Source organism: Lolium rigidum, chromosome 6 (genome assembly GCF_022539505.1).
Source record: "Lolium rigidum isolate FL_2022 chromosome 6, APGP_CSIRO_Lrig_0.1, whole genome shotgun sequence".
Classification (NCBI taxonomy): domain Eukaryota; kingdom Viridiplantae; phylum Streptophyta; class Magnoliopsida; order Poales; family Poaceae; genus Lolium; species Lolium rigidum.
Genome location: NC_061513.1, coordinates 33,701,898 through 33,722,457, shown reverse-complemented (window position 1 = coordinate 33,722,457; position 20,560 = coordinate 33,701,898). Strand labels below are relative to the sequence as shown.

Below are 20,560 nucleotides of genomic sequence, written 5' to 3'. Positions count from 1 at the left end.
CGTCCATTCGGCCCCAATCTAAGCCATCCTATGGCATCTGTCTGTTCACCACGACGACACCTCCGGCACCCTGCCGGAGAGGGGAATCATCTCCCGAAGGGCTCTTCATCGCCATGATCGCCTCCGGATCGATGTGTGAGTAGTTCACCCCTGGACTATGGGTCCATAGCAGTAGCTAGATGGTTGTCTTCTTCTCATTGTGCTATCATGTTAGATCTTGTGAGCTGCCTATCATGATCAAGATCATCTATTTGTAATGCTACATGTTGTGTTTGTTGGGATCCGATGAATATTGAATACTATGTCAAGTTGATTATCAATCTATCATATATATGTTGTTTATGTTCTTGCATGCTCTCCGTTGCTAGTAGAGGCTCCGGCCAAGTTGATACTTGTAACTCCAAGAGGGAGTATTTATGCTCGATAGTGGGTTCATGCCTCCATTGAATCTGGGACAGTGACAGAAAGTTCTAAGGTTGTGGATGTGTTGTTGCCACTAGGGATAAAACATCAATGCTTTGTCTAAGGATATTTGTGTTGATTACATTACGCACCATACTTAATGCAATTGTCTGTTGTTTGCAACTTAATACCGGAAGGGGTTCGGATGATAATCCGAAAGTGGACTTTTTAGGCATAGATGCATGCCGGATAGCGGTCTATGTACTTTGTCGTAATGCCTTGATTAAATCTCATAGTACTCATCATGATATATGTATGTGCATTGTTATGCCTTCTTTATTTGTCAATTGCCCAACTCGTAATTTGTTCACCCAACATGCTATTTATCTTATGGGAGAGACACCACTAGTGAACTGTGGACCCCGGTCCATTCTTTACATCCGAAATACAATCTACCGCAATTGTTCTTTACTCGTTCTTCGCAAACAAACATCATGTTCCACACTATACGGTTAATCCTTTGTTTTCGAGCAGTCGGTGAGATTGACAACCTCACTGTTACGTTGGGGCAAAGTACTTTAATTGTGTTGTGCAGGTTCCACGTTGGCGCCGGAATCCCGGGTGTTGCGCCGCACTACACTCCGTCACCAACGACCTTCACGTGATCCTTGACTCCTACTGGTTCGATAAACCTTGGTTTCTTACTGAGGGAAAACTTGCTACTGTACGCATCACACGTTCCTCTTGGGGTTCCCAACGGACGTGTGTTAACTGCACGCATCAGTGGCAAGTCAAGCATATCATAGATTTTCTTAGGCATAACAGAAATACTTGCACCAAGATCACATAAAGTATTACAATCAAAATCATTGACCCTCATCTTAATGATGGGCTTCCAACCATCTTCTAACTTAGTAGGAATAGAAGTTTCAAGTTTTAGTTTATCTTCTCTAGCTTTTATGAGAGCATTTGTAATATGTTTGGTAAAGGCCAAATTTATAGCACTAGCATTGGGAGTTTTAGCAAGTTTTTGTACAAACTTTATAACTTCAGAGATGTGACAATCATCAAAATCTAAAACATTATGATCTACAACAATGGGATCATTGTCCTCAATATTTTGAAAAATTTCAGCAGTTTTATCACAAACAGTTTCAGCAGTTTTAGCAGTTTCATGCAATTTTGCACGCTTTGCTCTAGGAGTAGAAACATTGCCAACACCAATTATTTTACCATTGATAGTAGGAGGTGTAGCAACATGTGAAGCATTATCATTACTAGTGGTGGTAATAGTCCAAAATTTAGCTACATTATTCTCTTTAGCAAGTTCTTCGTTTTCTTCTCTTTCCCACCTAGCATGCAATTCAGCCATCAATCTAATATTTTCATTAATACGAACTTGGATGGCGTTTGCTGTAGTTACAATTTTATTATCATTATCCTTATTAGGCATAACTTTCAATTTTAAAAGATCAACATCAGAGGCAAGACTATCAACCTTAGAAGCAAGAATATCAATTTTACCAAGCTTTTCTTCAACAGATTTGTTAAAAGTAGTTTGTGTACTAATAAATTCTTTAAGCATGGCTTCAAGACCAGAGGGTGCATTCCTATTATTGTTGTAATAATTCCCATAAGAATTACCATAACCATTACTATTATTAGAAGGATATGGCCTATAGTTGTTACCAGAATTATTCCTATAAGCATTGTTGTTGAAATTATTACTTTTAATGAAGTTCACATCAACATGTTCTTCTTGGGCAACCAATGAAGCTAAAGGAACATTATTTGGATCAACATTAGATCTACCATTCACAAGCATAGACATAATCACATCAATCTTATCACTCAAGGAGGAGGTTTCTTCAACAGAATTTACCTTCTTACCTTGTGGAGCCCTTTTAGTGTGCCATTCAGAGTAATTTATCATCATATCATCAAGAAGCTTTGTTGCCGCCCCCAAAGTAATGGACATAAAGGTACCTCCAGCAGCTGAATCCAATAGGTTCCGCGAAGAAAAATTCAATCCTGCATAGAATGTTTGGATGATCATCCAAGTAGTTAGTCCATGGGTAGGGCAATTCTTCACCAAAGATTTCATTCTCTCCCATGCTTGAGCAACATGTTCATTATCCAATTGCTTAAAATTCATTATACTACTTCTCAAAGATATAATTTTAGCAGGAGGATAATATCTACCAATAAAAGCATTCTTACATTTAGTCCATGAATCAATACTATTCTTAGGCTAAGATAGCAACCAATCTTTAGCTCTTCCTCTTAAGGAGAAAGGAAACAATTTCAATTTTATAATATCACCATCTACATCCTTATACTTTTGCATTTCACAAAGTTCAACAAAATTATTAAGATGGGCAGCAGCATCATCAGAACTAACACTAGAAAATTGCTCTCTCATGACAAGATTTTGTAAAGCAGGTTTAATTTCAAAGAATTCTGCTTGTAGTAGCGGAGTGGAGCAATAGGTGTGCATAGGAAATCATTATTATTTGTGCTAGTGAAGTCACACAACTTAGTGTTTTCAGGAGTATTCATTTTAACAGTAGTAAATAAAGCAAACTAAATAAAATAAATGCAAGTAACTAATTTTTTTGTGTTTTTAATATAGAGAACAAGACAGTAAATAAAGTAAAACTAGCAACTAATTTTTTTTGTGTTTTTGATATAAGAGCAAACAAAGCAGTAAATAAAATAAAATAAAGCAAGACAAAAACAAAGTAAAGAGATTGGATGTGGGAGACTCCCCTTGCAGTGTGTCTTGATCTCCCCGGCAACGGCGCCAGAAAAAGATCTTGATGCGTGCAGTTAACACACGTCCGTTGGGAACCCAAGAGGAAGGTGTGATGCATACAGTAGCAAGTTTTCCCTCAGTAAGAAACCAAGGTTTATCGAACCAGTAGGAGTCAAGGATCACGTGAAGGTCGTTGGTGACGGAGTGTATCGCGGCGCAACAACGAGGGATTCCGGCGCCAATGTGGAACCTGCACAACACAATCAAAGTACTTTGCCCCAACGTAACGGTGAGGTTGTCAATCTCACCGGCTTGCTCGAAAACAAAGGATTAACCGTATAGTGTGGAAGATGATGTTTGTTTGCGAAGAACAGGTAAAGAACAATTGCAGTAGATTGTATTTTCAGATGTAAAAAATGGACCGGGGTCCACAGTTCACTAGTGGTGTCTCTCCCATAAGATAAATAGCATGTTGGGTGAACAAATTACAGTTGGGCAATTGACAAATAAAGAAGGCATAACAATGCACATACATATATCATGATGAGTACTATGAGATTTAATCAGGGCATTACGACAAAATACATAGATCGCTATCCAGCATGCATCTATGCCTAAAAAGTCCACTTTCAGGTTATCATCCGAACCCATTCCAGTATTAAGTTGCAAACAACAGACAATTGCATTAAGTATGGTGCGTAATGTAATCAACACAAATATCCTTAGACAAAGCATTGATGTTTTATCCCTAGTGGCAACAACACATCCACAACCTTAGAACTTTCTCGTCACTCGTCCCGCATTCAATGGAGGCATGAACCCACTATCGAGCATAAATACTCCCTCTTGGAGTTACAAGTATCAACTTGGCCAGAGCCTCTACTAGCAACGGAGAGCATGCAAGAACATAAACAACATATATGATAGATTGATAATCAACTTGACATAGTATTCCATATTCATCGGATCCCAACAAACACAACATGTAGCATTACAAATAGATGATCTTGATCATGATAGGCAGCTCACAAGATCTAACATGATAGCACAATGAGGAGAAGGCAACCATCTAGCTACCTGCTATGGACCCATAGTCCGGGGGTGAACTACTCACACATCGATCCGGAGGCGATCATGGCGATGAAGAGCCCTCCGGGAGATGATTCCCCTCTCCGGCAGGGTGCCGGAGGCGATCTCCTGAATACCCTGAGATGGGATTGGCGGCGGCGTCTCTGGAAGGTTTTCCGTATCGTGGCTCTCGGTACTGGGAGTTTCGCGACGAAGGCTTTAAGTAGGCGGAAGGGTAGGTTTAGGGGCGACACGAGGGGCCCACACGCTAGGGCGGCGCGGCCCCACCCTTGGCCGCGCGGCCCTGGTGTGGCGGCGCCTCGTCGCCCCACTTCGTAATCCTTTCGGTCTTCTGGAAGCTTCGTGGAAAAATAAGACCACGGGCGTTGATTTCGTCCAATTCCGAGAATATTTCCTTTGTAGGATTTACGAAACCAAAAACAGCAGAAAACGAACAACGAGCTCTTCGGCATCTCGTCAATAGGTTAGTGCCGGAAAATGCATAATAATGACATAAAGTGTGTATAAAACATGTAAGTATCATCATAAAAGTAGCATGGAACATAAGAAATTATGGATACGTTTGAGACGTATCACTCCTCACCGAACAACGGTTCCTGGTCGATGTTCATGGTGTCGGGATGGCCAATGGTGTACTCCTCTATGTCAATGGGAGGTGGCGGGGGAGCCTGCTCGGTCGACGGATATGGCACGGTGGTCGGCATCGTCGGTGGGTAAGACGGAGGGGCCTGCATAGATGGCGGCTCGCGCTCGGCCAACAAATCGTCGAGCAGGTTGCGGGCACCAGTCGTAGCTGCTGCTCCCAGGTGCTTGGGGGCCTTGGAGTGCGCCGGCACACGGTTGAGGTCAATGGACGAAGGCGGCGGCCCCGTCATGGACTCGCCCACCTCCGGTGACCCATCCCATGACGCGTACACGTACCGCCCCAACGACGCCACCATTTCCTGCGCGCCGGGTGTGTACCCAAACGGGGCAGTCGGCGGGGCTGTTGACCTTGGAAGAAGAGGCCGGGTCATGGACGAGGCCGAGCTCCCCGCCGAGGCCGTGCTGGCGCCCGGGACGATCATGTGCTGAGAGAGAGCTATGTGGCCGTAAAAGAGCATGGCATGCTCTTGCATGGCATTCGCCTTCGCCTGTGTTTGGAGTTGGAGGAGCTGCTCCACCGTCCTTTGTCGCTCCTCCGCGGCATCGGCCTCCTTCTTCCGTTGCTCGTGCGCCCTACGCCGATCGGCCCGCTTCTTGCTCTCGATCGCCCTCTGCTCCGCGGTGAGCTCGGGCTTCGCCTTCTTCGTCGCTGGCCCGGGCTCCGGGGCCACTGGAGCGTCCAGTACAAGAGCCGCCTCCACGTTAGGAGCGACAACGGCCACGAGCTGGGCCTCGTCTCCGATGGTGGCGGTGGCAACGGCAGGAGCTTCGTCGGACATCTCTAGGTTTTGGGAGTGGAGTGAAGTGGGTGTGGTTTGGGAGGCAGACAGGCGGGCCAGGGGAGGACAAGGGGAGGACGCGAGAGGGCAGCCCTCCGTGTCCGTGACCACGCAAACGCGGCCCAGATTTGGGCCGGCTTTGGGTCGTCCGGTTCGACCCATCCGGACGCGCGGGCGTGGGATGGGTCGCCGCGTTGGACATGCCCTTAGAGGTGGGTGTGGGAGATAGGAGGCGACCACCAGAGTGTACTGCTTTATTTTATTTCCTAGTATGTAATTCACCATGAATTGTAATTTTGTGCAACGTTGGATATTTTATTTTCCTATGGAGCATAATGCATGTCCATTTTCCAGATTTCGAGCATTTCTAACAATAACTCTCAAATTGTCTTCTTGAAAGACTATTTAAGGCCCCTCATACTCTTCAATTATCATTTTTTGCTCTCTAACACGTGGGTCCACCATAAGTTTTCCCCCTTTGTTCTCTCACTCTCCCTCCCTCCCTCCCTCTCCCCTATAGGGCATGGGTGCTCAAGAGAAGCCCATGGCCTCCGCACTTCACCAACTGGTGGCGGAGTTGAGAGGTGTACATGGAACTATCAGTGTGGCGTGAGAGGGCGCATGCGTGGACGGACTACACTGCTCTTGTCGCCAAGCTCGTAGGTGACCAGAAGGGGCGACAATACATCACAGAAGAGGTCAGACGAGCGGCGTCGACCTAGGGTTTGTGCGGAGGGGCGGGAGATGACAGATGACGATGTGGGAGATGCGGGGATGGGTGGGGGTGGATGATTGTAGCACAGTAAGAGGTACAAGCTGAAAAGAAGATAGCGAGGTCGGGTCAAATATGGGTTATAGTAAGGAGTCCATGCTTCAGGAGCTCATCACCGACTCGCCCTACGTCTCCGTCCAAGTTCCTCCATTCGACTCGCCTGAAGCCTTCGACGCGTCCATGATGCGCTTGGGGACTATTGATGGGAATGTGCCCTAGGGGGATAATCACATATCCTACTCGCCGGCAGAAGAAGGACCAAGAGGGGGTCCAGTCGCCGGGCGACTGGGCTGATACCCCCGGCGACTAGGCCCAAGTGCCAACGACTGGGCCAAAAACCCTAGCAACTGGCCCATGAAGCTGGCGGATGAAGTCTTGGCGGTGAAGCAAGGCCCTCCGGCCTTTTAGCTACCAGATACGTGTGGTCTTATCCGTTGTAAACCCTAGACCGAGGTGCATATATAAACCCACGGGCTAAACCCTAGAGACGGTCCAATCCCCCATTCTCCAAAACCCCTGCTCCAAGTCGCCACGCCGACTGGCTGAGCACCCCCATTGTAATCAATCTCAAGCAATACAAATCTAGCAGGACGTAGGCCTTTTACTCCTCCGGAGGGGTTGAACCTGGGTAAAACCCTTATCTTGTGCACCTTGTTCCGTAGATGACTACGCTTTCCTTGCCCCGCAAGAACGAAGTACTGCACCCGATGCAAAATTTGAGGGGCCTAAAAAAATGTAGGGGGCTCCTTTTCGGTCGAAACCCTGAAAAATAAATCTGTGGGCTGGAGTAGGGGCCCTCCTGAAGATGGTCCTGGTGCTTATGATGGACGGTCCAGATCTATCACATAAGCACAATAGAAGGCCAAAACAAATCTGTTGTCAGCAGCTCAAGAAAGACAAGCGTCCACCCCTCTTGGTCAAGCGGTGCCCACCCCACCACCACTAGCCTTCACTTCCGAGGACATCTGATTTTGGGAGGACAGGCAGCTTTCTAATCCTCTGTTTCAAAAATGTAAAATATTTAAGAATTAGTTAAAAGTTAAAATCTTACTAATTTTGACTAAATATTTAGAAAAAAAATATACGGTATGGAATGGATACATTAAGAAAATATACTTTATGTTAAATCTATTGGTACTGATTTAGTATTGTAATTATTTATATTTTTATATAAAACTTGGACAAACTTAGAAAATGTTGACTTTTGACTAAATGCTAGTACATCACGCTGCAGTCTACGAGGTTTGCGATGGACATAAACTTTGGTACGAAAATAAGTTGTACATATGATTATTACCTTGTTAAGAGTAACATCCAAAAGCAAATAGACCGTAAGAGAAGAAATCCAACGGCTGAAAAAACTGTAAGTTTGGTTCGATCAAATGTGTGACAACACTGCTATTAATGGAGCAAACAGAGAACTGGAAGTTTGTAAAAGTGCATAGTTCGTGTACGCCATCCAATGCTTGAATGCCTGAGCAGAAAATACAAATCTGAACTAAAAATAGGCCTACTATGAATTATGGGTGCCAAAAAAAAAAGTTTCTGCGAACCCGTGTCAGCTGTCCTATAATTTTTCCCCTCGAGCTAGTGCCACTCCCATAACCAGCACTGAAAGAAAATGAGCCGGCTCTGCACTGGTCATTCTGGCTGGGTTAGAACCAAGCTATTTTGAAGCACCACCACTACAATGGAAAAGGTTAAAACCTTCACAGATGAAGCATAGAGCAAAACAAGTAATTACACGTACATCAAACCCTTTCGGTCGGAAATGGTGAATGGAACCTGGGTGCGCGCGCCCATTTACGAAAATTTCAAAAAAAATGTTATTTAAAAGTTTCAAAAAAATGTGAAGTAAATTTTTGCATGTATATATTATGTTGATACTTACTCGTGTGTGTTTTCACAGAAAAATACCATTGTGTGTGACCTACACAAAAATGACAAAATGCCAATTCCTATTCCTGTGAATAGTAAAATTCCTATTCACTATTCTCATTTGAACATTTTGTCATTTTTATGCTGGCCACACACAATGGTATTTTTTCGTGAAAACTCACACGAGTAAGTATCAACATAATATGTACATGCAAAATTTTACTTCACATTTTTTGAATCTTTTAAATAGCATTTTTTTGCAAGGTTCAAAAAAGCGCTAGGCGCTAAGCGAGCGGTGAGGCACTGCTTAGAGGAACTGCTGCTTAAGCGAGCTTAAGCGCCGCTTAAGCGCTCAGGCTAAAATCGTACTAACATGAAACAAGGAAGTCAAGATGGCACATATACCCCTATAATATGCTGTAAATTTGTATCCTAAGCATGTAATGCTACATTTCTGAGGAATACGGGGATTAATACCTTGGTTAGCCTCGGTTTTGCTCCAATTTCTTATAAACACACAAGCAGCTAAGCAAACAATGTAACAAACACAAACAAGCAGCTAAGCTTTACTGGAGTAGCAAGCAGCTAAGCAAGACCTAACCAAATTAATATAGCATCAATGCGTCGAGCAAGGAGCAGAGCAACACAGGCAACACACCAACACTCGCATAGAGGAGATTCTAGCACAAAAGACGACCAGATTCCCTGTCTCGCTTAGCGAAGCGGAAGGCAACCGCTCAGCGCTTAAGCGCGCTTAAGCGTACCTAGGCGTACGCTTTTTTGAACCATGTTTTTTTGAACTTTTCGTAAATGGGTGCGCGCGCACCCAGGTTCCAAACGTCCGGGTCATTCGGTCGGAAATGGTGAATGGAACCTGGGTGCGCGTTCGGTCCCTAAATTTAGAAGGAAAACGAAGCTGACCTGAATCATTGAAAATATAGCAAAGGCAAACAGAAACATGGATACATTGAGACTTTAAAGTGCAGAATAAGGCCCTGGTGTGGGTAAAAATAGAAGGTTCCATGTTACATCACATGACTGAAGAAATTATAGAAGAGAAGAAACAATGACAGTCTGGATGGAGATGTATTTACTGAATCCTCTCTGCAGCCAGCTCGCCGTTCCTGACGAAACCCACGTAAACTCTCTGAACATGTGATATGTTCTCCTCTTTCTTCTGTCGAACCCTGTTCACAAGCTCTTCAGCGGTAGAATTCAAAGTCAGCTCTTCAAGAGTGCTCACATGTTCGATGCCACCTGGCAACAACTTCAACTCCGGACAGAGCAGGAGCTTCAAATCAACCAAGCTGGGCATGGCCCCTCTTTCTATCGTCATCTGGCTGAGATGTGGAGCTCCCCAGATTTTCAGTACTCGAAGTTTCCGAAATGACGTTGCCCGGAAGTACATATTATTGCCATCAAATGCATCATAAAGCTGAAGCTTCACCAACTGCTGTAATTCCTCAAGATAACAAAACATATCCTCCTGAAGTTTTGACCAGACCAGCCGTAGAATGGAGAGGCATTTCAGTTTACTAATCGATAAGAAAAATCGAGGTAATGATTCTTTAGCTAATGTCCCCAGCAAGAAAATTTTCTGAAGTAGTGGAGGTGGATTGAGTGCATCAAGTTGCAGAACTTCCTCGTCATCATTTGCTTGGATCCCAAGCCGGGTTAGACGAACCATATTGGTAATAGCTACAAACAACTTATCACAATGGCGACCTTGAACTTTACTGATCCGGAATGATCTCAATAGAACTAGAGCACCAAGGTAATTGACCATTTCAGAACTAGATTCCACGAGCAATAATGTCTGGAGACTTGCCAAAGAACACATACCACCAACAGGTGCTGGTACACCAATAGAAGGAACATATTGCAAACATGGTATCAATGGTTTCACAGTTACAATAAGATGTGTCAACTTACACAGCCTTGTGATTTCTGCTGGTAGGTTGGTAATTTTGCTTTTCCAAGCGTCAAATACAAGCAGATTCTGTAGCCTTCCAATCAACCTTGAGATAGTTGCAATTTTAGTTCGTCTAAGGCCCAGATAGCGCAGATTGAACAAATCAAACACCTCATTTGGCAGACACTCGATTGAACTATCTTGCAGATTCAAGACAGACATTAACTTAACAGACCTTGAGAATGAACGAAGTGAACCAAAACTAAGTGAGTTTTGGAAAACAAGCAAGGAGCGGAGATGTGGCACAGATTCTGCAAGGTGTGCAATATCCCCTCTTTGTATTGATAAGCGGCGAGCTTGCCCAATAAGATGAGTCCTTGAGTAATCAAGGACAATGCAAAAGTTCTCTTCGCGTGCCTTAGAAAGGGCTAATACACGAAGGATATCATGCATTTGGAAATCATCAACATACCCTGTTTCATTCCTCTTAACCTCCACTAACAGACATCGATTGATGAGCTCGGTCAAGTAATCTTCTGCAACCTCCTCCAGTGTCTTATGCTCACTCTCTTCAATAAATCCTTCTGCAACCCAGAGCCGTACTAGCCATTTCCTTTGCATCACATGATTCTCAGGGAACATGCAGCAGTAAAGAAAGCAGTTTTTCATGTTGTGTGGCAAGTCTTCCAAACTAACCTTCAATATTATGTTCATATCCAGTATGAAATTGTTTGTAAATTGCATCTCAAGAGTTTTGTACACATTCTCCCACTCCAAAAATGTTGCGCTCTTGAATGACAGGAGGCGCCCAATGCATACAATAGCAATTGGCAAGCCATTGCATTTTTCTACAAACTTGTGCGCCCAATCATGCAATTCTGGTGGACAATCACTATTTTCATTCTTCCAAAATGCCTCTTTACAAAACAGATCCCATGCATAGTGATTTTGCAAGGGTTGCAAGTTAATCATTTGGGCTTCGGAAGCAAGCAGTGCAACCTCGTATATCCTTGATGTGAAAATTATCCGACCAAGTTTGCAAGCAGAAAATGCATCTTTGCTGTCAAACCAAACATTCACACTCCAAACATCATCTAAAACAAGAACATACCTTTTGTTCTCTAGGTAACGTCGGATTGTCTCCACTAGACTTCTGTAATCTGTGACATCAACATCCTTTGGAAATTCCTTCTTTCTGTCATTCTTTCGGAACTCTTCAACAATTTGTTTGAGCAAATCATCAGCTTCATAGCTATGAGACACAGTGATCCAAGCACAAGTGTCAAAATCAGTCTTGATGGCGTTGTAGACATGAGCAGCAAGTGTTGTCTTACCAACACCTCCCATGCCCCAAACAGTGATTATCATGTGTTGCTGCTCCTCATCTTTCATCCATTTCATCAGCAAGTTTCTAGTCTCTGCAATCCCCACAAGATCATCTTCCCTTTTAAAATGTACAGATTCTGCAGATCTTCTATTTAAGCTGCCTACTCTTGTTAGTTTTGCATCCCTTTCAACACCCTTCAGGTCATATCTGTGCCTTCTCTCTGCAGCACGCTTGAGGTTGGCTTTGATATCACGCAAACTGTTGGCTAGGCGATACCATGTCTTGATTTGCCTGACCCTCCTAATTGCTTTCAACAGAAACATCGCCTCACGGTCTTCCCCCAACTTGTAGGTGAACTCGTCAATAACATCCTCGATGTTAAAAGCGAGACCCCTGATTTGCTTCACAAATGCAACAGTTGTCTCATCCGCATCCTTGAACCGCTCAGCAGTTCGGAAGAAGGCTTGCATGCTCTCCAACTCCTCCTTCATTTTCCTTATTTCACCAAATAGGTCTTGCAGAGCAGATGCTTCATAGGCAATAAACGACTTCCCTATCTGAACAGTTTCATTTGTGAGGGCGTCCCTAAGCTTCAGGATTAGCAACCAGATGACACCCTCTAACATGGTTGTGTAGATGGAGCTATACGAAACTTTTCTTGAAAGATAGAGTTGGTAGGTAATGAGTATGCTATCAGGATCACAAAACTGAGTATATCTTTGGTTAGTGGACAGCTCCTTGAATTAAAAATGGAAAATGAGCTGTGGGGATTTTGAGTGGGTAACGACGATTCCACAAAAGTCCTGCATTGCTCAGTAAGCATGCTTCCAAACTAATCATCCAACCATACAGGAAGCTTGATGTAATTATTTAACAGTAGCACACCCACTAAGTACCACCCTTGGCCTGTTCTGAAATGGAATCTTTTATTTTTCCAAGAAGATACCCCCCAAAGCAGTCAGCAGTTTACTTCTAGCTTCTCTTGTTATTGTCGGTGGTTGCTATTTACAACCGCACCATCGCTTTCCAGCTGATGTGGCCTCGAGTATCCAGGAATATACCACTTAAAAAGAACTAGTAAAAGATACAGGCTATGGTTGATGATGGGGATTGTACCAATTTAGTACGTCGTTCTTGTTTATACTAAGTTCACAAACAAATGAAACAAAGAAAGTGATGAAAACGATGAAGAGGAAAAGATATTGAAGGAAACACTAATGTATTACCAGTACATTACAGAGACCGCGGAGGGATGGACCATTAGCAAGCTTCGCTGAACAAAGAGAGGGCAGCAGGGCGATTTCGGGCCATTGCAAATTACGGTAGACCACTATATTACATGCCCATGTTTCTGTTTGGGCATTCTGTCGAACGTAGTCTGTGCGCCATTCCATCACAGCCCTTGACCTGCTTATCATGTGCTTGATCTGATGCATCGAGAACCTAAAATTCGAAACTAGAGCAAACTACGAATTCAGAATCAGTTAGTGAGCAAGTGAAGGGAATACGCTCTGATCTGCTGTTACTTACGGGCGGCTGAGCTCAAGCTTTTCTCTGGGCAGACGCATACCCAGACCATGGCGCGCCGTCGTTAACGACCGGCGATCAGCACGGAGGCACCGCACCGTGAAGTAGTGTCCGCCGGGGACACGAACATTCTAACACCACATTCAGGATTCTCCCTGTCTCGCTGCCGTCTCCATCGGCCGGATCGCCCAAGACCTGGTTGCCCCCGATGAAATTCAGAGCTGAACGAGGGATGCGCGGTCAAGTACGAGACGAGGGTCCCTGGTCTGGACTGTGGACGTTCAGCTTCGAGAGACACGGCAAAAACAGAGGAAACATAAAGGTGACGTGGACGCCACGTTGATGAAACATGCTGACATGGAGCCACGCATGCAACCTACAGTATAAAGAAAAGCAACTGAGCCTGAAATCCCTGCTCCTAGAGAGAACCGAAGTTTACTGTTCGGTTATCTTTTCCCAAAACCTTAAATTCAGAGAAATCATGCATGAAAATGGTGCTGATGATGGAGACATTCACACATGGTGGAAATCGGCGATCATCGAGCGTGTGGTCGATGCAAGTGAGGCCAGAGCTGCCATACATGATGCAGAGGGGCCAGCTAGGGTTGCAAGCGGTGCCCGCATAAGTCCCGCAAAACAAGAATTATAGGCAAAAGGTGGTACTGGATGTTACAAGAATTCAAGAAGAACTAGAACAAAGTTCCGTCCCCCATCCCACCCCGCTTGCCACCCTAGGGCCAGCGACATGAGCGATGTAGACGGCTAAAGCGTGAGTCAGGAGGAATGGTGAACGAACAAGAATTTTAGGTATGGGCATGTACTGTTGCAAAAAAGTAAGAAAAATGCAATATGTTGAGTATTCTAGGATGACGTCTCTGAATCTTTTTCCCACTTTAGCATTTACATTAGAAAAATGCAAAATGCAATATGTTGATTATTCATAGTTCATAATTAATTTCACATGTTTACAGTGTCAACCATTCAGTATATAACCGATTTTTAATACTCTCCTAGGTTCAAAATAAACTTCAAGCGAAGGGCGGGAACGAACTAAATCAATGTGTTCAAGTTGACAGCAGCTGAGAAGGAAAAACAAATAGCATAGACAAAAGATAAGACCATACACATCCATTTTCTGCCAATTATTTTAAACCTGAAGGAGCACAAGAACCAGAACTAGGAAGAGAGAAATACTCACGCGAGAGTGAGCATCGGTAAAACCATATGTACCGAGAAAAGTTCATATCTGAGGTTAGATTTCATTTACCAAGAAATAAATATTTGTTTTTAGATTTCATTCTTTTTACAGGATTTTGAAGTTCATTTGGCTATGCAATTTTTTCTCCTTTCTTTTGTAATTCCTGCTTCAAAATCAATTCATGGAATTGATGATAGAAACTTAGTGACGTGACAAGCATGTACATGGTGCATGGCAAACATGCACACAAAACACTGCATTTCTAATTGAAGAACATATGTACATATTTAGACGGAAGGCTCAAGATGAGCCCGGCTTTAAATTAATGAAACCTCAACTGGCAGAGTACACGACATGACCACAACAATACAGACATAGTAGGATTACAACACTCGAGCACATGCTCCGACACGAGCAGTACCACAACAACACATAATCGAAAGGTGACACCCCAACGAGACCTCCCGAGCGTGCACTGCGAACTAGTTCAGCATAGGATAAAAGCATAAGATAAGATAGCTCAACACGGTGCTCCTCACGCCGTGCAGTTCCGGATGTTGGCGTGGAGCGAGCGAAGTCTCCCAATCGCCAACTCCAACGCCTCGCGGTCCTGCCATCTAGTCACTGGCTTCCACACCTATAAGTACATCAATATTTTATATAAGGCGTCAGCAGGTTGCGAGGGGAAAAATCCCATCAATGGTAAACTTGTTTCTAATGTTCCAGAGACCCAGCAGAGGGCCGCGCAACAAATCCACAAGACCCTCTTGGTTTGGCCCGAAAGATCATCAAGGATCCTATAAAGCTCCGCAAAACAGGTAGGGTTCCAAGAGCACCCAAGCAATTCCCAAACTGCACTCCACATGATTCTCGCCAAAGGGCAAAGGAAGAAAATATGGGCGGTGACTTCCAACTCTGAGCAAAGGGCACATCGCCCCGACGGGCAACGGCGGAGGGGTTAAAGTAGATTTGTTTGTTTTATAATATTCTCTTTGTCCGGAAATAAACGACTCGATTTGTATAGATTCACATGTATACACGAGAATCTAGATAAATCCAAGTCACTTATTTTCGAATGGAGGAAGTACTACGTCCCCATTCCATAAATTGATGTCTTGGATTTATAATTTGGATGTATGTAAACTAATTTGAACCGGAGGGAGTTGTGAGGAAGTATCAACTAATTTTACCGTTTAGATGTGACCGTTTTGTAGTCGTTTACCTAATTATATCATTTGAGTGAATTAATAGATCATGCCAATATGCCAGGATGGCATGATAGCCTATTGGAAGGCTATCGTATCCGTAGCCATGGTGTGCGTATCCGACGTGGTGCGGGAGAAGTGCATTCTTCGGCACAATTTTAATAGTTTTTTTTTGTAAAATTTAATAGAATTTGTTGAAATTCGAGAGCAATTGACATAATAATTCATTTACGTCCCAAACAAATACCTATACGAATTCAAAGGGGTAGTATGCACAAATTTCACAGAGAAGAAACTAAAACAAAAGGGGTTTCTAGATCAAATTGTCATCACACCCATTTCAGTGCTACTGTAGCTACTCCATTTTTTTTGGGTCGTAAGAGCATCTCAAGCCGCGTCCTCCAAAGCGTCCCCCAAAAGAATTTGGGGCGCGTCGGACGAAAAACGTTTCCAGCCGCGTGTCGCAAAGCTTCTTTTTGTCCTGGCGGCCCGATACTGTGTCCGGCGACCCGAGCCCGTTCCCGCCCCACAGGGGACGCTCCGGGCACGCCGGACACAACGAAATGAGAGGCGAGGAGGCGCGGGCCCGACGCGTCAGCGCTCGGCTCAACCGCCGCCTACATAGCGACGGTGCAGTTGTCGGGAAGGGGAACCGTCGCATTGGTAACCGCGTCGACCGACACGCGAACCGCCGGAATGGAGCGCGAACTCCTCGAAAGAGCAACCGCCGCTCTCTTCGACTTCTGCGTCGCCGTTCATCCGCTATCAATAAGACCAGTACGTAGGGCTTTCGGATCTTCAACCGGCCGCCATTCATCCAAACTTCTCACGATGAGCGACCTCTCTCAGCTTCCATCAGACACCGACAGCGAGGGCAAGTCTCCAGGATGGCGCCATTGGTGGGACAGAGTCGCGACGCCCAGCAGCGGCGATGATTCCCCACCGCCACTGGACAACACGGAGGAATGGGAGGCCGTGGAGGAGGAGGCGGAGGAGGAAGGGTCTGAGGTGGCGACGGCTGCGGCGGGCCGGGCGAAGGCGGAGGCGGACGCGAAAGCGAAGGCCAAGGTGAAGGCGCAAACGGCGAGCATCGTCGATGACGAGGAGGACACAAGTTCCTCCGACGCGTCGACCGACACCGCCTCTTCGGAAGAGGTGACAAGCAAAGCAGGAAGCGCCATCGTGAGAACGACGAGGCGGGGCCATCAAAGAAGAAGTAGTTTTAAATTTTTATATGTAATTTAATCATGTTTTTTCGAAGTTTTTATATGTAATTTGTTTATGTTGCACCGATTTAAATATAAGTATAGAGTTTTCTTCAATCTATTAAAATAAAAATACATGATTTTAATGTTTGGGAACGCGTTTAGGGGACACGGCTGGGGAGTGACTTCTCTAAACGCAGCACGAACGAAATACGTCCCCCAACATCCCAAACAATCGATCCGGTGCTGTTTGGGTGACATTTTGCGAGACTGCCATCCGTGCTTCCGCTCCCGCTCTGGTCGTGTTGGCCTGCTGATCTGGTAACCGATTTCTCTATTCTTCTTCTTCTTTCTTGAGCGATTGTTGCAATGTTCCGTCCTGTCTTTTCTCAATCGCAACGCCGTGGCAAGGAGGATTAGGGTCTGGATTGGATTTTTAATCGACACACTGTTTTTTAGATCCGGAATCAACTCGAGCCGTCGAGCGTGAGGCAATAGCGGCCGTGCCTGCTGAAGTTCCAATGCCGTTGACCACCCTGATATTCCACCGGCCAAGAGGAAGAAGAAGGACCCAACTTGTCTGGAAATCTCGCCGGTGTTTCCGGCCACGGCCACTGCTGGCTGGTCCTCGCTCCCGGATGACCTCGTCCGCCGTATCGCCGACTCCTTCCTCACCACCAACGACGTCGACTGCTACATGGACTTACGCGCTGTCTACCCCAGCTGGCGCGCCGCCACCGACGACCCCAAGACTAACACATCCGATCGTCGCTTCTGTCCGCGAACATGGATCTTCCTCGACGAGGTCTTGCAAAGCGATGATATGCGGATCCTTTTGAACACTGACACCGGCCGCTTCCTCCGCAAGAAGATTCCGCTGCTACTGGACTACTACGTCGTGGCCACCACTAGCGGCTTCTTCGTCCTGGCGGACAGGAGCCCTCCTCACGCCGCTCGTGTGTTTAACCCTCTTACTGGCTATATGCTCCGTCGCCAGGCTTACCTCACCTTCCCAGCTGGCGCAATACATTGAGGTCTGGGAGGCCGTCCACTCCACTAACCTTACCCCAGAGATGCCGGACACCATCGTCTGGACCTTAAACTCCGATGCAACCTGCAGCGCCAGTTCCGCTTATGATGCTCAATTCTTCGGCACCCATGCTAGATTTGATGCCATGAAGATTTGGTCGGCATACGCAGAGCCCAAATGCAAGTTGTTTGGCTGGCTAGCCCTTCATGGAAAGCTCCTCACCGCGGATATGCTTGCCATCCATGGTTGGCCTCACGATCCCCGCTGCCCCTTGTGCCTCAGCGAGCCTGAGACGGCTGACCATCTATCCAGAAATTGCCCCTACACGGCGGCTATTTGGAACCTGGTGAAATCTTGGGATGATGATGTCAGCTCCGACCGCCGCCTCGACTTCCCATCCATTTCCGACTGGTGGAATGACATGATCGACGGAAAACCACATACGTATCAGTGGGCGGTTCTTATATGTGCTTTGGAACGCGTGGAAGGAACAAAATCGGCGCATCTTCATTGGACGCCGTCTTACCTACATGGAGGTCGCAAACATCGCCAACGAAGATATCCTGCAACAGGATCGTGCAATCAATGGCTTCGGGCCATCCATCCCGGCCGAATCGGACTAGTTTTTATCCTTTGGTTCTCTCTGCTTATGGTGGTTTCGAGGCATATTACCATCTTAATTTAAATATACCATCTCTTGTACAGTTTGGACCGTTGTTTCCTCTTGCTTAATGAAAAGGCAGTGCTCTTGCCGGTTGCTCCACACATAAAAAATCGAGTCTATATGTCAAGATGATAAACAAATAAATGGAACCTTTTTGTTGGGGTCATACAGGATGTGGAGCATGAGAGGTGCGTCCACACAATTGCATAGGAGAGTAGTTCAGCAAAACTCAATGAAATTTGACACGGTAGTTTGTTATGCCCAAACAAATGCGCGCTGAAGCTGCGATGTGATCCTACCAAGTGGGACCAACTTTTTTCTAAGACAACTTGGCAGTTAGATAAATATAATAAAATGAGGGATAAAATCCTCCCGTACCCGTACCCCTCCCTTCTGGCGAGAAGGTTTAGGGCTTTGGTGGACTGGATTGTGTGTAATCGCATCCGTCCTTGAGATCCAGAACCAACTCGAGCGTGGAGCAATGGCGGCCGCGCCCGCTGAAGTTCTTCCGCCAGGGAAAAGGACGAAGCAGGATACCAGTTGTCTGGAAACCCCGATGGTGTTTCCGACCATGGCGACTGCAAGCTGGTCCTCGCTTCCGGACGACCTCGTCCGCCGCATCGCCGACTCCTTCCTCACCACCAACGACGTCGATTGCTACGTCGACCTCCGCTCTGTCTGCCGCAGCTGGCGTGCCGCCACCGACGACCCCAAGACTAACACATCCGATCCTCGCTTCTGTCCGCGAACATGGATCGTCCTCGACGAGGTCTTGCAAAGCGACGATATGCGGATCCTTTTGAACACTGACACCGGCCGCTTCCTCCGCAAGAAGATCCCGCTGCTGCTGGACTACTACGTCGTGGCCACCAGTAGCGGCTTCTTCGTCCTGGCGGACAGGAGCCCTCCTCACGCCGCTCGTGTGTTCAACCCTCTTACTGGCTATACGCTCCGTTTCACGGTGCCTATGCCCCCCGACGTGAGGGTCGCCTTCGTCGGTTCCTGGGGCAGGGGGAAGGCATCATCTCCGCTTTGCCTTGTTTTGCTTGGCGACTTGTCTTGCAAGCTTTACACGACCGTTCCGGACAGTGAAGTTGTAGTGTCTTATGACTGTCAGCAACAAGTTTATAATTTTTTCCGGAAGGCGATCGTCGGTGGTGCCTACCCACACATCGCTGGGCTGGGGTTTGCCCCTGCATTTGCTGAGTTATTGGATTTGCTGAGGTCTCTTCATGCCGATTTTGTCAAGGTTTTCTTCACTGATCTTCCTCAAGATGCAAACGACATCCAGATTTTTCTAGTGGGTTTGGCTATACATATGGTGCTCGTCATTAAAATACAGGGAACCCTCTCTGTGTTTAAGATGAACACCGAATTAGGAAAGGTCGAGCCTCTGCAGAGCATCAGCAATTTTGCCATCTTCATCGGTCACCGCAGGTGCCTGCCTGTCGATGCTACTAAGTTCCCAGGCATAGAGGCAAACTGCGTGTACTACACTGAACATTTGGGTTTGTCGGCTCACATCTGCAAGTACAACATCAAGGACAAGAAAGTAGAGAGGATCTCTGAAGCCCCCGAATTCGTGAAGCAGGACAAGCAGTTTGTCCTCGTCGCCCACCGTCCTTTCACGATCATCCAGCTTCTCTGCAGCTACACCATCAACACCCCGGATTCTCAGCTGGCCTTGCAACAGATGTCAGAAGGCGCCGAAGAATCTCGTTCCAACTCTGGGGATAGTGATCTCGATGACTGAGAATGCTATGCTTTTGCTAAGTAACTGTTTTTGTTTTCTCTCTTAGTCTTTCGTTTTGTTATGTTGGATATGCATTGACATGTTTCGGGCAAGAAACATGTTGATTCTAGGTTAGATCACCTGTTGTAGAACTACTCTTTGTTGTCTTAATTAGAACATGGTATCAATCTAATTTTAATCTGTCGTGCCTAATGCTATCTTATCTTGGTCTTCTATTGTAGTCTTGTATACTTCTTAGTAATGCCATCGGGTGCTTAATTTCTGGCAGTAGTAAATGTTGCCCCAATTTTCGGCAACTTCTGAGTTTAGCTCCTGCACATTGATCATTGAGCGTACTACACTGCCATGTTGATACTGTAGGCTTCGTTAATTTTGCAATGTCATGTACTTGGCAAGGAACTTGAATTAGATTTGCTTAC

At 45.8% G+C, this 20,560-nt stretch overlaps 2 protein-coding genes across 2 annotated transcripts; one reads left to right on the top strand and one right to left on the bottom strand.

The window, feature by feature from the left end:
• Nucleotides 1-9,410: 9,410 nt before the first annotated feature.
• Nucleotides 9,411-12,185, bottom strand: LOC124658889 (disease resistance protein RPM1-like). Its single transcript, XM_047196884.1, has one exon. The coding sequence runs from the start codon at nucleotides 12,183-12,185 to the stop codon at nucleotides 9,411-9,413; it is 2,775 nt and encodes a 924-aa protein (XP_047052840.1).
• Nucleotides 12,186-16,320: 4,135 nt separating this feature from the next.
• Nucleotides 16,321-20,141, top strand: LOC124662421. Its single transcript, XM_047200259.1, has 3 exons — nucleotides 16,321-16,367; nucleotides 17,211-17,391; nucleotides 19,050-20,141. The coding sequence occupies exons 1-3, from the start codon at nucleotides 16,321-16,323 to the stop codon at nucleotides 20,139-20,141; spliced, it is 1,320 nt and encodes a 439-aa protein (XP_047056215.1).
• The last annotated feature ends 419 nt before the right edge of the window (nucleotides 20,142-20,560 follow it).

Excerpts from the sequence above, each read along its gene's own strand:
- LOC124658889 (XM_047196884.1), bottom strand. The coding sequence starts at position 12,185 with ATGTTAGAGGGTGTCATCTGGTTGCTAATCCTGAAGCTTAGGGACGCC.
- LOC124662421 (XM_047200259.1), top strand. The coding sequence starts at position 16,321 with ATGAGCGACCTCTCTCAGCTTCCATCAGACACCGACAGCGAGGGCAA. Across the intron at positions 16,368-17,210 it reads GACACCGACAGCGAGGGCAA|TTCCAATGCCGTTGACCACC; the intron begins GTCTCCAGGATG and ends TGCCTGCTGAAG. Across the intron at positions 17,392-19,049 it reads CCAACGACGTCGACTGCTAC|GTCGACCTCCGCTCTGTCTG; the intron begins ATGGACTTACGC and ends GTCGATTGCTAC.